This window comes from Acinonyx jubatus, chromosome A1 (assembly GCF_027475565.1).
Source record: "Acinonyx jubatus isolate Ajub_Pintada_27869175 chromosome A1, VMU_Ajub_asm_v1.0, whole genome shotgun sequence".
NCBI classification, from domain to species: domain Eukaryota; kingdom Metazoa; phylum Chordata; class Mammalia; order Carnivora; family Felidae; genus Acinonyx; species Acinonyx jubatus.
The window spans coordinates 1,457,890-1,471,958 of NC_069380.1; the positions used below are offsets into that span (position 1 = coordinate 1,457,890).

Sequence of the window (14,069 nt, forward strand, 5' to 3'; positions counted from 1 at the left end):
CCCTGTGCTCTCGGCCTGCCCTGGTCACGCTCAGCCCTCTTAGAAGGCAAAAGAGGGCGGCATCTGTTTTCAGATAAATAAATTGTAAATCAGTGCCTCAACTGAATCACTTGTCTCCTGCCTATGATCATCAGCTCACAAAAATGTCTAACCTCTGGCCTTTTCGAAGATCAGAATTATAAGAACTGGAAACCTGTCTACTTAGATGGATTTTATCTTCCTATAAGACAAAGACTACCGTCTTTGGGGCTTGGGGTCTTTCAATGCCGCAAGCCTCACGGGTGGCGCAATCCCAGACCGAGACTCTGGCCACAGAGGATCCGCATCCTCCCCCCGGCTGCCACCGCTGGCCTCCCTCTGTGCCCACTCCCAGGCTCTGGGCAGAGCTGCGTGGCTCCCAGGGTGTCTCCCCCACCCCAAACCCCGAGATCTCACTTGGAGCTCGCCCCCCATTCCAGGCTGTATCTGTAATTGTGCACCGGACACACTCCTAACGAGCATACACTCCACCTGTCACGAATCAAACTCCCGTCCCTCCCGCCCCACACAGGGTCCTCTTCCTGGCGCCCCAGCTTGGCGAGAACACCATCGCCCCAACACCCAACGCCCAAGTCAGCACCGTGAGAAGTCTCCTCGGTGCCCGCCTCTCCCTGGCCTGCCCCACTTCCCATTGGTGATCCCGTCGGTTCTATTCACGTCTCTGGAAAAAGCCATTCCCGCCACCGCACACACACACTTGGCTCGGCCGTCGCCTCCCGCTCAGATTCCGGCACTCTCCTCCCTGGCCTCTCTCTCCAGGCCCATCCTCTCGCCACCGCCAGGGTGAGCCTTTGTCAGGCAGGGGCCTGTCAGATCCAGAGGCAGAAGGGAGCTGGAGGCTGCCGGGGCCCGAGAGCTGCTGCTCCCTGGGGGCGGAGTTTCAGCTTCCCAAGAAAGACTTCTGGGATGGAGTTCTGTGCGAGGGCTGCACGGCCGTGTGAACGTGCTCACTGCCGCTGAACTTTACACAGTTTCAAGCCTTACACGTGTTTCATCACAACTAACGTTTTTTTAAAACTTAAAAACAGGATGCCGACTGCACCACCTCCAGCTCAAAGCCCTGCAGGACCCTGATTCCCCAGCACCCGCGGAAACCCAGCTGCACGGTCCAGCTCTTCGTGCTTCCTGAAACAGGCCGTGTTCACGCTTTGTGTCCACGCGCTCGAGCCGGGCAGCTGCTGGGAGAGGACCTCCCGGAGTCTGAGGGCCCACAGGGGGGGGTTCTTGCCACGGCACCTCAGTCCTGTGACAGGGACACTGATGCCAACTGCAGGCTGGGAGAGGGACGGGACAATCAGGTGGAGAGATGAGAGGAGGGAGGAGGGAGGAGGGACGGGAGGGGCCACGGAAATAAGCAAAGAAGCGACTCTCTCAAAAGGAAAGGAACGGCTGTGTTCCCCGGAACGCCTGGGCCTTCCGGGATCGGGGTCTGTGAGTTAGACTGAGAATCACGCCTTGAAGAAATGGGAAAAACAAAACAAACGAGGGGAAAAGGAGGCAGTGTCTCTAAAGGTTATAGGAGCCGGTCCCCGGGCTCTCCAGAGCGGGCAGCGCTGTGCCGGAGGCGAGACGGAGGGCCTGGCCGGTGAGGCTCTTTGAGAGCTCAGGTGGGGCCGGGCGGTACAAGGGGGGGCATTCTCCATTCACCTCGTGAAAAGCCTGCCCAGAACCTGGACCAGAGCCTGGGAGGCATGTGATCGCGGAGATAGCACAGCGCGCCCAACACAGAGGCTTCGTTTATTTTCTCTGCAGCAGATGAAACAGAGTTAAACTCAGAGGAAAGGCAGCCGGCCCCTTCTCCCAGAAGAATTCACTGGCACAGCTCCGCGGAGAGGGCACTCCCGACCAGGCGAACTCTTCTTCTTTACGAGAGGAGTGGAAGTAAAAATGAAGGGGCGGCTTGCTTACAGCAGGCCGAGAGGCCTAATCCCCCACCATGTTGATAATTTTCAGAGTAAAGCCCTTTCATGAGGGACAGCCCATCCCACCCCACCTTCCTGAACCCTCCACAGACAGAGGGGGGAAGGCTGCCCCTCTGACGGGCAGCAGCTGACAATCTGAAACGGGCACCGCCTACACACGCACACACATACGCTCTCCAGAAACAGCAAGCTCCGGGACGGACGTTCAAATTACCACCAACACGAGGGCAAGTGGTTCCGGGGTCAGGCGGGAGAGTGAGTAACAAAGGTGGCAAGCGTAGGCAAGGTGCTCAGATGGGAACATTCTGGGCACCTTATGTGAGCAGTGCCCGCTTTAATTCCAGGCTGTGTTATAGCTCCGTGGCTGCCAAGTAAGCAACGTGGGAGATGAGGAGACGAGAGTTCAGGACCTGTCTCCACTCAACACTGGAATCCCTGAGCCATGTGCATCCTTCCCAGGCGGCCTCGTCCACAGAGCATCCATAAGAGGGGCGCCAGGAGCATCTGATGGGCTAAAGCAGCCCCCACCAGCTCCATGGGACCACCACGTCCCCAACTGAAGTAAGGCTGTAAAGTGTGGCTGAAACCGTTTTGACTGATTGCTAACATAGATCCAGGCACCAAGAGAGACCGCGACCAAACTCAACTTTGAGATCATCATCATCAGCGAACGTCTCCCAGCCACCAGATGCCCATCCCTGAGCCCCTCTACACACCCACAGGGAGATGAGGCAGACCAGGAAACGCAACATAAGAAACATTTGAGAGGAAGAATGTCAGGGACACATTAACACCCCTCTTCCTGAGCCCGTCGCCTCCTGGCTCTAGTCTATGAAGCCCACTTGAAAATCCCAAACTACCTGTGTGCTGAGAGAACACGCCCACCCACCCCGTAGTGACCCCCGCTCATCCCCCAGTGCTCAGATGACCCAGAACTCCTCCCCCCCCCTCAGCGAGACAACATGTGTTTGCCCAAAAGACAACACGTGATGTCGAAACTCGCTGGCTGCCGGCTCTTCTGTGGAGGGCTAGAGGCGGCAATCTTTCGCAACTGCTGACTATCCACTCTCGCCACGGCCTTTCAGAGGCATGAAGAAGGGGCTTCCTTTTCCTTTGTCCTATTTCCTGTCTGGGCAAAGAACTGTGGGTGCCTGGGGCAGGATGCTGAGGCGGCGGCGTGCGAGCCGATGCTCCGGGCCGAAGGGAAACAAGCTCCTCAGAGACCATAAATGGTTCTGGAATATTTGGGACTGCCGTCTAGCTTGGGTTGAATTGTTCAGCACGTCTTTTCCCCACCTGAGCTCAGTGGAATCATCTGGGCAGGAGATCGGTGGGCGATATCAGCGCAGGAGAAAGAAAGGATAAAATTCCAAAGACGGCCGGCTTGGGTGACTGCATTTGCTTAAATTAATGTTGGCTTAGGTATAAAATGATTTCCAAAAGTAAGAAGAGATTGATTTGATTATTTGAAATAAGGTCTGGACTTACTTTGGTTATGCTATTTGACCTTGATTAAAGAAGTAAAAGCGAGCAATCCTAAAATGGTAATGAAATGGTAATGGAGTAATGGACTAATGAAATATCATTACTCAACAGTGAGTGGCTGAACTACTAGTCAGAGGTACTTGTTAGGTGTGACAGGAAAGTGAAGGAGGTGTGGTGTCATCCATCACGTAGTTCAAAATTAAGAGACATGGGTAAAAGTCTTGATAAAGGACTTACGAGGCATTTTCTAAACAATCTGACTTAGCTGTTTTTCCTTTTTTTCCCACCTGACTTAGAAGTAAAATTACTGGTTAGAAGTTGGAAGTTTCCAGGCAAGATTAACAATCTAATCAACAAACAGTTTACAGTTTCTAAGAGTCCTTGTTACGGACATGTAAGTGTCATAAAAGCAAAGACATGTCATGTTTCGTGGCACTTGGTAACCGGATGCTTCAACGAAGGTCCCTCTTGGTGCTAATTTCCCATATCTGAGTGGTAGCTAAACATGACTGGTTTTCTTCTATATTCTGTGGGTCTGAGTCTCCATATTTTACCACCACTCTCCACTTTCCCTTGTACTTCGGTAGGAGGATATCCGGGCATCCAGAGCCATACAGTCATGTGAATGGTGGTCCAAGCCGTCCCTCCTGTCAGCACGCAGAACCCAGGAGGCATCTCTGACCCGACCTTTTTCCTCACCTCCCTGAGCAAGCCCCTTAGCCTCCCCACCCCCACACTCTAAGCTACTCTTGCTCAGCAGGAGGACCGTCCCTGCTCTCAGTCTAGGACCCTCAGCCTCACCACGGCCCTGGTGGCTCATACTAGGAATCCTGCCCCAGTTCTGCGAAGTAGCTGTCCCCCTCTCTGAGCCATCTGCAACATAGACGGAACCTTCTGATCACCCTCCAAAGGCAGCACTTCCACCACATCGCAGGGCTGCCCTGGGTCTAAACCAGTCCCACGTCTTCAGAGTAACGCTCATGATTCTGTACAACCCAACCATTCCCAAGCCTTCTGGCTCTTTCCTCCTGCTCCCCAAGTACGTGAGGTGCGCGTGTCTTTCCGGTCAGGCTGGCCTCCTCACAATTCTGCATGCCCCGCGCTTGCTCTTGGCCAAGGGTCTCTGTTTATCTTCTTTCCCACCCTCACACTCTCTCCTCCCTGGTCAGCCCAGATCCTGCCCAGCCTGGCCCGGGCTCCTCCATGCAGCCCTTCCCCAGCCTTCACCTCTGATGGCCTGCTGGTGCTGAGGGTGTGGCCATCGTCATCTAGTATGACATTCATTATGGCCAGAGCTAAGTTAGCTTTTCCGTCCTAACAAGCTGTCCCCAGTTTCCCAAGGTCACACTGAGCTCACAGCTGTTACTCAACCTTGGCTCTCCTGATTCTCCTTTCCTCACATTAATACGTTAATCTCAAAAAGACTTACTGAGTGCTCGCACGCCAACTTGTACTCACTGTCCAACAGGCCTCATCATGCCCCCCCACTGTGTAAGTCTGCCCAGTTAATTTCAACAGAGGGGTGCAAGGGAACAAAAAAAAGGGGTAGGAGGCTTAAAGTCAACCTACCGAACCAGAATGTCAGGAGCAGGACCAAGAATCTGCATTTTAGTAAAACTGATCCTACTCTGAATTGTGTTGAGGAAACCACACAGAGCAGTAAAATGGCTACAAAATCCTACTAAAAATGTCTACACATTTTTAAAATGACTCCCCGACAGTAGGATTATTTGGTTAGTACTCTCTCTCTTCAGCTAGACAGTGAGTTACGTAGGTGAGGGAGACAGTGTGGATTCTATCCCATCGTGCGTCAGGTACACAGACACAATTCAAGACATTTTTGGATAAAATTCTCTTTAAAACTGCCGGGATTGCACAACTCTCTAAATACACTGAATCACATTAAATTATCCAGCTTTAATTGTGTGGCATTCGAATTACACCTCAATAAAGCAGCTACAAAATACTATCGGATTAGCCAAGGCGTACCGCCCCGGAAAACCGGAATGAGAGGCCACCATGCTGGCGGGTAGAGGCACTCACAGGATGGGCCACGAGGCACTGCTGCACATGTGCGAGGCCAGCAAACAACTGGGAAGGCAGGAGGCAAGAGGCGGAGCTGCTTAAGACAACTTGGTCATCGATGATTTGATCTAACTGAGCAAAAATCTTCTTCTTCAGCTCCAAGTTTTCTGGAACACATTCCTGAAAAGAACATATTCAAATTACTATAGATGATACTGCACTCAGGCCTCAAGCAAAGCAGCTCGTGTCTGATTCATTCCTAAAAAAAAAAAAAAAAAAAAAAAAAAAAAAAAAAATTCAATGAACCAATTAGAAAATTACCAGCAATTTTTAAGAGCAAACCAAAAAGCCGCTGAAGAACATGGCAAGTCTCCGGAAACTCCGGAAACTGGGGGGCGTGTATGTGGGAGCTGAACTTTCTAGCTTTGCATAGGCCTGAAAACTCGCAGGATAAAAAAGTCTGCGGAGCACATGGGGGTTGACTGACTCCACGACAGAACACAGAACAGCACCTCCAGAGAGGCGCTACAAACATCCACAGCAGTCATCACCACTTATTTTCCCTATCTGTTCTGACCATCAGAGCAACTTATCTTCAAGGAAAAACCTTATCTTCGTGAAACGAACAAACACGTTACATCCATAATTCCCGAAGAGCTTCTTGAGAATTCATTTCTAATTGGAAATCCTTTTGAAAAGGACCTTTGTTTCTACAAATCTAAAATTACTTTAATGGGGTGTGGGAGGACAGAGGAACATATTTGGATTAAGTACTGCAGATAACACCACTCTGAAATCCTAATCGTGCAGAGCCGGCTGGAGTGAGAGGACATTCTCAAACAGCCAAGTGTGGGGCCACAGGTGAGGCCTGTTCCTGGGAACTCGGCGGATACCGCCCTGCTGCGGATGGAAGCGGAAGGGGAGAGGACACTCGGGCTGCTCCCACCCCTTCCCTCCTGCCACCGACTCCTCTGGGAAATCACACAGCGGTCGCTCCTGCCCAAGACGGGTCCCAGCTTACCCGGAGGCCATAGGCCCTGCAGGGGAGGCATCAAGAACTCCCAAGGTTCCCTGGAGAATTTATAGGACCATGGCCTCAGTATGGTCCGGTAACCATCAGCATCAGAATAAACTGGGTGCTTGTTAAAAATGCAAATTCTCAGGCCCTCAAGAGGGTAGGGTCCTGATATCTGCATTTTAATCAAACATTCTGATGATTTTTGTTCCTGCTGAAGTCTGAGACCCACTACTCGGGGTGTAGGTCTTCTGTACTCTCAGTGTGGCTACCAAACACACCCTCAAGACTCTCTCCAGCCCGATGTCAGAGCCCTGTCCTCCCCTCCTCCCCAAGCTACGCAGGGACCCACCAAGGATGCCCTGATTAGTGTAGCAGCATCATGGTAGCAGAAACGGTATAAACACCAGCAGGCGACCAGAGGTGCGTGAAGGCGAATGTGCAATGCTGAAGGGCCACTGGGAATTATAGGAGAATCACCCCTCAAAAGTAAAGGTTTTCAGGTTTGACTTAATAATATTGAATCATTAATCATGAAATCTAATAGTATATTGAAATCAGCTGTGTAAATATTATGACCCGAATTCCGTTTCTGTAATCATCTACAAAGTTTAAAAAGTTTTACTCCGAGGGTAGGGAGTCAACATTGTGTTTGTTTATACTTTTAAAAAATATGATCAAACCATGTGAAATTTTTATTAAGAACAAAAGGTCATATAAGCGCCACATCTCAAAGACAAGGAAAAAAATGGAGTCATTTAAGAACTGTAAAGCCCATTGTATTAAATCCCCTTATCACAAAGGGGAAAAAAGCTACAGTAGCTGGCTGGTTGTGTTGAGTAATTCCTGGATCAGTTAAGTCTGCAAGTTGGGTTAAGTTTAAATGGAGCCTTGTAGTAAAGCCAGAGACTAAGAATGATGCAGATACTGTTTAAGCTAATAAAAGAGTCCTTGTGAACAGCCTTATTGTGAGTCTGTCACACAGATTCGCCCCTGAAATGCTATGCCTTCTTCAGATCGTCTGATTATCAAAGAGGCAAGAAAACTTGAACCAGAGGAAACCCAAACCTGCTACAATTATGTAAGGGTTTTTAACGGCACATTTGCTTGAAGTTTTGTTGTTGTTGATGATGATAGCAGCAACTGTGCTCAATTTGCTGGGCCAGGGTTATACTGCCTCTGTCCATGTCAAGCCTTGAGTTCATTTCCTTGCTATTCACTGGGGAGCCGATACTCCTTGCCTGAGAAAGAGTATGAAACGCTATTAATCAGGATTAATCGTCACTTGTGGTTGACTGCAAAGCTAAGAGAGGCAACGGTCATTCTCTTTGCCCTAAAGGGGCTGGGAGGAAGGGCAGAGAAAAGTCCCAAACAATGAGACAACTGAGCACCCAGCTGCAACGCGGCCTCACTCTCTCTAAACCATAGCAATGGGACCAGGTGAGAATCCAGCCTTGCCTTCTGAACTCAGTAGTGTTTTTCAGGGGTCCTTTCTAGAGAAAATGGGAAGTGTTAGCAAACATTCTATCACTATTCAAAGTAATGAGCTTGACTTTGCTTAATTAAACTCTGACAGCATTTTGGAAGCAATGATTATTATGTTTGTGTTTTGTTTGCTTTGAAGCGGGAGGGAGACACAACACATAATAAATGATATTCTCACGCACAACACATAATAAATGATATTCTCGCACAACCACTATGCTCAGGTTTCAACAAACAAAACAAAACTCTGGGGACAAGTAAAGAGAGCACAGCGTAACTTCCCAAGAATCACAACCTTTCCTGGTACATCAGAAGTTTACTCATCTCAGGAAGTATCAAATAGTTAAAAAGTGAGGTTAAGTTTAAACACTCCTTTTTCCCTTGTCTTCTTGAAAGCAAGAAACTGAATGTTGGTATTATTATAGGCATAACTTTTAATTCTCTCTAACTTACTTATATTTTAAAGGACAAATCATGTATAGACTTTGGTGTTTTGTGATTAGAGTTACCTGTGACAGCATTCAACTCATTAGGAATGTTCTAGAAAGTCAACATGGCCATGGCAAGTCAGAGCATTGGATAATTCCCAGGCAAAGGGAGTCCTACCTAGGAACTCACTTCCGAAGTTTACTCACTCGCTGTGCAACAATACACATCTTCCAAAACAAATATTTTCATGGGGAAAATGAAATTTCATTATTTTTTTTTTAAAAATCAGTTCAGGCATTTTAGATAGGCGTCCTGTTGCTAGAAAATCTCCATTCGTTAATGCAAAACATTTGGAAGCAATCTTCAATGTGCCTTCCAGAAAGAAAGCAAAACTAGATTAGAAGACTTTAGCACTCAAAATATTTTACATGCAAAGAAGTCCTCTTAGCCAATTGTAGGGGAAGGACATGGCAAGAAAAAGGTGGGCTAAAACCTCACTTCAACCATGGCAGAAGGAAATTCTCTCTCAAACTAAAGATGGAAGTGATCCACATTATAAAATCTGTTAGCACTAATTGTATCTTGTCAAGTTTTATTGCCACAGGCCATAAACTGCACTAAGCCCTAACCAGAGGCTCGTTTTTTCCTTGAAATAAAAATAAAAAACATTTTTAAAGCATATTACAAATCCTAAACAGAGTTCCACGATAATCTGGAACAAACTGTATCCACTCTAGAGAGACCTTTCCAAGGTAAAAACCAGTGTAGGCCACAGATTTAGGAACATTACTTCCTGGGGATTAGGTGTTAAGGTTACCTGGATTGTTTGCTTTACATCTGTTTATTTTTGAGAGACAGAGAGTGAAAGACAGACTGCAAGCAAGGGAGGGGCAGAGAAAGAGGAGACACAGAACGGGAAGCAGGCTCCAGGATCTGAGCTGTCGGCACAGAGCCCGAAGCAGGGCTCGAACCCAGGAGCCGTGAGACCATGACCTGAGCCCAAGTCGGAAGCTTTCCCCACTGAGCCACCCAGGCACCCCTGTTGTTTGCTTTAAACAGCAGCCCTCTCTACGGGTAACCACAGGGGACAGAGAAGAGGCTGAAATGGCACCTGCACCACTTGCTGTCCCGATGATGAGTCTATTCCCACCCTCATTCCAAGGTTATTTCTGGGACCTTTTATGAAATCATTTATTTAGAATTGGGTTAGAATGCCTGCCAGGAAAAAATTACAATTAAAATTACTTTTTTTAAGCCTGCAATTAGCAGACAGTGCATTTCTAATAGTTCTCATGAGGAAGACTTGGGATTTTTAATACAAAGTGCTGGGAAGAGCATGAAACACAAAACTGGAGAAGGATTAAGCAAGGCATAGGCTTGAATTTTTAAGACAAATAAAAAACAAGTAAGTTGATGTGAAGGCTATCACATCAATCACTGAGACCATTTGTGACCAGGGAGGGCTGTGTTTGAATTCCAGGTGACAAATTCGAGAAGACTACGTGTATTACCTTTTTACATGACTTTCTTTTTGCCTCTGTGTCAGACGCATGTGTGATGCATTTCCACCAGTGATCTCTCTTTATAAAGCAGCATTTCTCAAAGCAGCAGAGGACAGGGAGAGGTCTATTTGTGAGGTTTGGGGGCAGGCGGGAAACATAGAAATTTAAACACAATGCTTTTGCTAATAATAACTGCACTATGTATTTTCAGCCCAAACCCTTTGTTATTGCAATGAGTGAAACAACAAATTGCACTCAACATATTTTGTTGGATGACAACCATTGTTTTATGAAAACATTCTCATTTTTGAAAACTCAGGTTTTATAGTATCATAAACTAGTTTCATTTGCAACCACGTATATGTTTGACTATAAAATAATTTTATAGTACTCTCAACGGGAACAGCATCATCAAGGCAACAGCTATCCATATTTTGACTCCATCTGTCCAGAGGATAAACCAAAAAGTCAAAATTTGTAGGTGTAATTAAAACAGTTCTTATTTATCCTTCAAATCTTTTTTAATAAAAGAAAGCCCAAAATATTAACAAGCCAAACATCCAATTTAAGAAGCCGAAATAGAACACAATAAATCCAAAGAAAAATTAAAAGATGATAGCAGAACATAGCAGAAACCAATAAAATAGAATATAAGGCAAATAAAGAACCATTAGTTCTTTAAAAAGACTCCTAGCATTGGGGAGCCTGCGTGGCTCAGTTGGTTGAGCATCTGACTTCAGCTCAGGTCACGATCTCATGATTCGTGGGTTCAAACCCCATGTCGGGCTCTCTGCTGTCAGCATGGAGCCTGCTTCGGATCCTCTGTCCCCCCTTCTCTTTCTGTCCCTCCCCCACTTGTGCTCTCTCAAAAATCAATAAACATTAAAAAAAGAAAAATATTAAAAGAAAAGGAAATGGCTACATTTAAACAAACAACAATACTGTAAAACAGAATTCAAAGCAAAAAAGCAAGAATTTTTTTCAGTTTGTTGTTGTATTCCCAGCTCCAAGAACAATGTGTGACAAATAGCAGGTATTCAGGAAACATTTGTTGAATCGATGAATTAACTAACGAAAACTTCTGTGACATAGTAGTCGATTTAATACAATGCCTCCCCAAGCTCACTGAATACATATATTATCATTACACTATTTTAGAGGAAATGTCTAAAGGCTGAAGGAACAAACATCAGGCACCTCCCTGCCTTCTGGCAGCCGATGTGGCAATCCTGGCCATTTCTGGACCTACACGTTCAAAACAGACGCCTATCTGCCATGGACTAAAACCCTGTCCTCTTTTACTAAGCATTTTTTCTGACTGAGGAAAATACTCCGTTGAAAGTCCGGGCAGTGTTTCCCTGTCCTTCTTCCCCAATTTCTGCAACAGCATGAAGCCCTGAGGGTGAACGGCTCTGTCTCCTTTCAGAATAACATGTGATGGATGGACTCTCAGCTACTGCGACGTGTTGCATGTTGCATAAGCGGATGCTGCTGCTGCTAATGCCCCGCCCGTTACTCAGCTATGAGTCATGTTGCTAATCCCACGGATAGTACTCCATGGTAAAAACAACCTCCAGTATTTTTTTAATTTTTCGTTTTTTTTTTTAATTTGAGAGAGAGAGCACAAGCAGGGAAGAGGGGCAGAGGAAGAGGGGCGGGGAGAACGAGAGCGAGTGAAAGCGAGAGAGGAGAGAGAGAGAATCTTAAGCAGGCTCCACGCTTAGCAGAGTCCGATGTGGGGCTTGATCCCCTTAGCCTGGGATCACGACCTGAGCCGAAATCAAGAGTTGGACGCTCAACCAACTGAGCCACCCAGACACCCCTCTAGAATTTTTTTTAGTAGAAAAAATTCTGTCACCGGTATCTAGTGCAATGACTCCCATTTAATTTACAGTATAAACCTTAACATTATGCCACATCCCACAGAAGCTCCTCTTGGTATAGGTATTGTGTACTGGTCTTCTGGAATCTTGAAGAAGGCTACTACACAAAGTGGATCAATTGAGGGAACCTTGAGAAGATGGAAGTTGAACACTGGCTGACAAGTTACTAAATGTTAGCATTAACATCTGAATTAAAAGACATTTCTGGGGGCGCCTGGGTGGCTCAGTCGGTTGGGCGTCCGACTTCGGCTCAGGTCACGATCTCGCAGTCTGTGATGAGTTCGAACCCCGCGTCGGGCTCTGGGCTGATGGCTCAGAGCCTGGAGCCTGTTTCGGATTCTGTGTCTCCCTCTCTCTCTGACTCTCCCCCATTCATGCTCTGTCTCTGTCTCAAAAATAAATAAAATGTTAAAAAAAGAAATTAAAAAAATAAATAAATAAAAGACATTTCTGACGAGGAACTATGTTTATGCAAGGAACTTTCCCACTCAGAATAAGATATAGTCCCTGCTTTTCAAGAAGCACATGTTTTAAGAAGCAGATAGGAAGACAGACACCCACGGGGCACCTGGGTGGCTCAGCCAGCGGAGCGTCTGACTCCTGGTCAGACGGACCAGCTGAGACTCCTGGTCTCAGCTCAGGTCATGGTCTCACAGTTTCATGGGTTCTAGCCCCATGTTGGGCTCTGCTCCGACGGCACCGCTGAGACTGCTTGGGATTCTTTCCCTCCACCTCTGTCTGTGTCCCTCCCCCACTCACGCTGTCTTGGTCTCTCTCAAAAAAATAAACTAAAAAAAGATAGATATCCATGCAAGTAGCTACAACAGAGCAGATAATACGCACTGTAACAAAAGTAAGCAAAATGACGATACGGCACCAAGCCAGAAGGCCACACCCACCTGGTCAGACTTGAGGATTACAGATACTACTGGTCAAATAGGAATACTAATCCAGTACCACAAACTGCTCTCTTTTTTTAAATTTTTTTTTTATAAAATTTTTTAAATCTTTATTTTTGAGAAAGAGAGAGTCAAAGTTCAAGCGGGGAAGGAACAGAGAGAGGGGGAGACACAGAATCCAAAGTAGGGTCCAGGCTCCGAGCCGTCAGCACAGAGCCCGACATGGGGCTCGAACTCACAAACTGCGAGATCATGACCTGAGCCGAAGTCGGACGCTTATCTGACTGAGTCACCCAGGCGCCCCACCACAAACTGCTCTTAAGTACAATCAGTGGGGGGAAAACATTGGTAACAACAGAAGGAACATAAAAATGTTTTTATGTGATCTCCAAAGGTCTTACTTGCCAACCATACCCCAGGGCCTACCACAGGGCACAGAAGGAGCTGTAAGAACAAACTACTTGTAGAGAGCATTCCACTTTCAGGAATGGTACACTAGATTGTTATGGACAACCCTGCTGAGAACAACTAAAAAAGCTGAAAACATACAAAAAAGAATCTGTCTGAAACAGTGAAGAACAGCAGGGCCGAGATAGGGTCGTAGGGAAACTTGGAGACATCAGCCTTATGTATATGGCTCCTCTTTTATTCTCAACGCAATTGCTTATTTCAAAAGCACAGACAAGAGGGCGGAAACACCAATCACAGTTTCTGGCAGATGCAGATTGTTGAGAGAAAACTGGAGTTCAGGGCCTGGTAACTGCTCTAGGTTCTAGCCGGGACCCTCAAGGGCTATACCCTAGAGTAACAGTGACCAGTCCTCATATGTCTCCACTCATCTCAGCCCATGATTAAATTAAAGGCATGAGCTCCTGGCTTCTCTGAAGGACAAAAGCATAACCAGAGCCTTGATTGTTTGTAAGCAATGTCTCACACTCAAACACAGAAATGAAACAGGTAGCACCAAAGACCTGATTGAAAATCAAGAGAAAAAACAGACTTTAGGAATAGACCCATAGAATATCCAGAGCATGGTGTTATCAGACATCAACTTTGAAATAACTATTATTAATATGTTTAAGAATGAAAAGATAATGAAAATTTTTAGCATATAACTAGAAACTATGAAAAGAATCAAATGGAAATTCAACAACTGAAAAATACAATGAAGACTTTTATTTTTAAATGTTTATTTATTTATTTTGAGAGAGAGTATGAGCGAGGAAGGGGCAGAGAGAGAGGGAGAGAGAGAATCCCAAGCAGGCTCCATGCTGTCAGCGCAGAGCCCCATGTGCTAAGAAAGGAAAAGTTCTCTTCCAACTGAAGATTTTGAAGCACAAACTATCCCCAAATTAAAGACTCTAATCAATGCAAAACTCATCTTG

At 46.5% G+C, this 14,069-nt stretch overlaps 1 protein-coding gene across 2 annotated transcripts in view; it reads right to left on the bottom strand.

Moving 5' to 3' along the window:
• The window catches only part of CRYL1 (crystallin lambda 1), a 128,638-nt gene that overhangs the window by 26,654 nt on the left and 87,915 nt on the right, over nucleotides 1-14,069 (bottom strand). The window contains exon 4 of one of the 2 annotated variants that reach the window (XM_015077739.3): nucleotides 5,490-5,651. The exons of the other annotated variant lie outside the window; for it this stretch is intronic. Coding sequence (XP_014933225.2) covers nucleotides 5,490-5,651 — 162 coding nt within the window. The remainder of the gene's footprint in view (nucleotides 1-5,489; nucleotides 5,652-14,069) is intronic. 2 annotated transcript variants of the gene reach the window in all.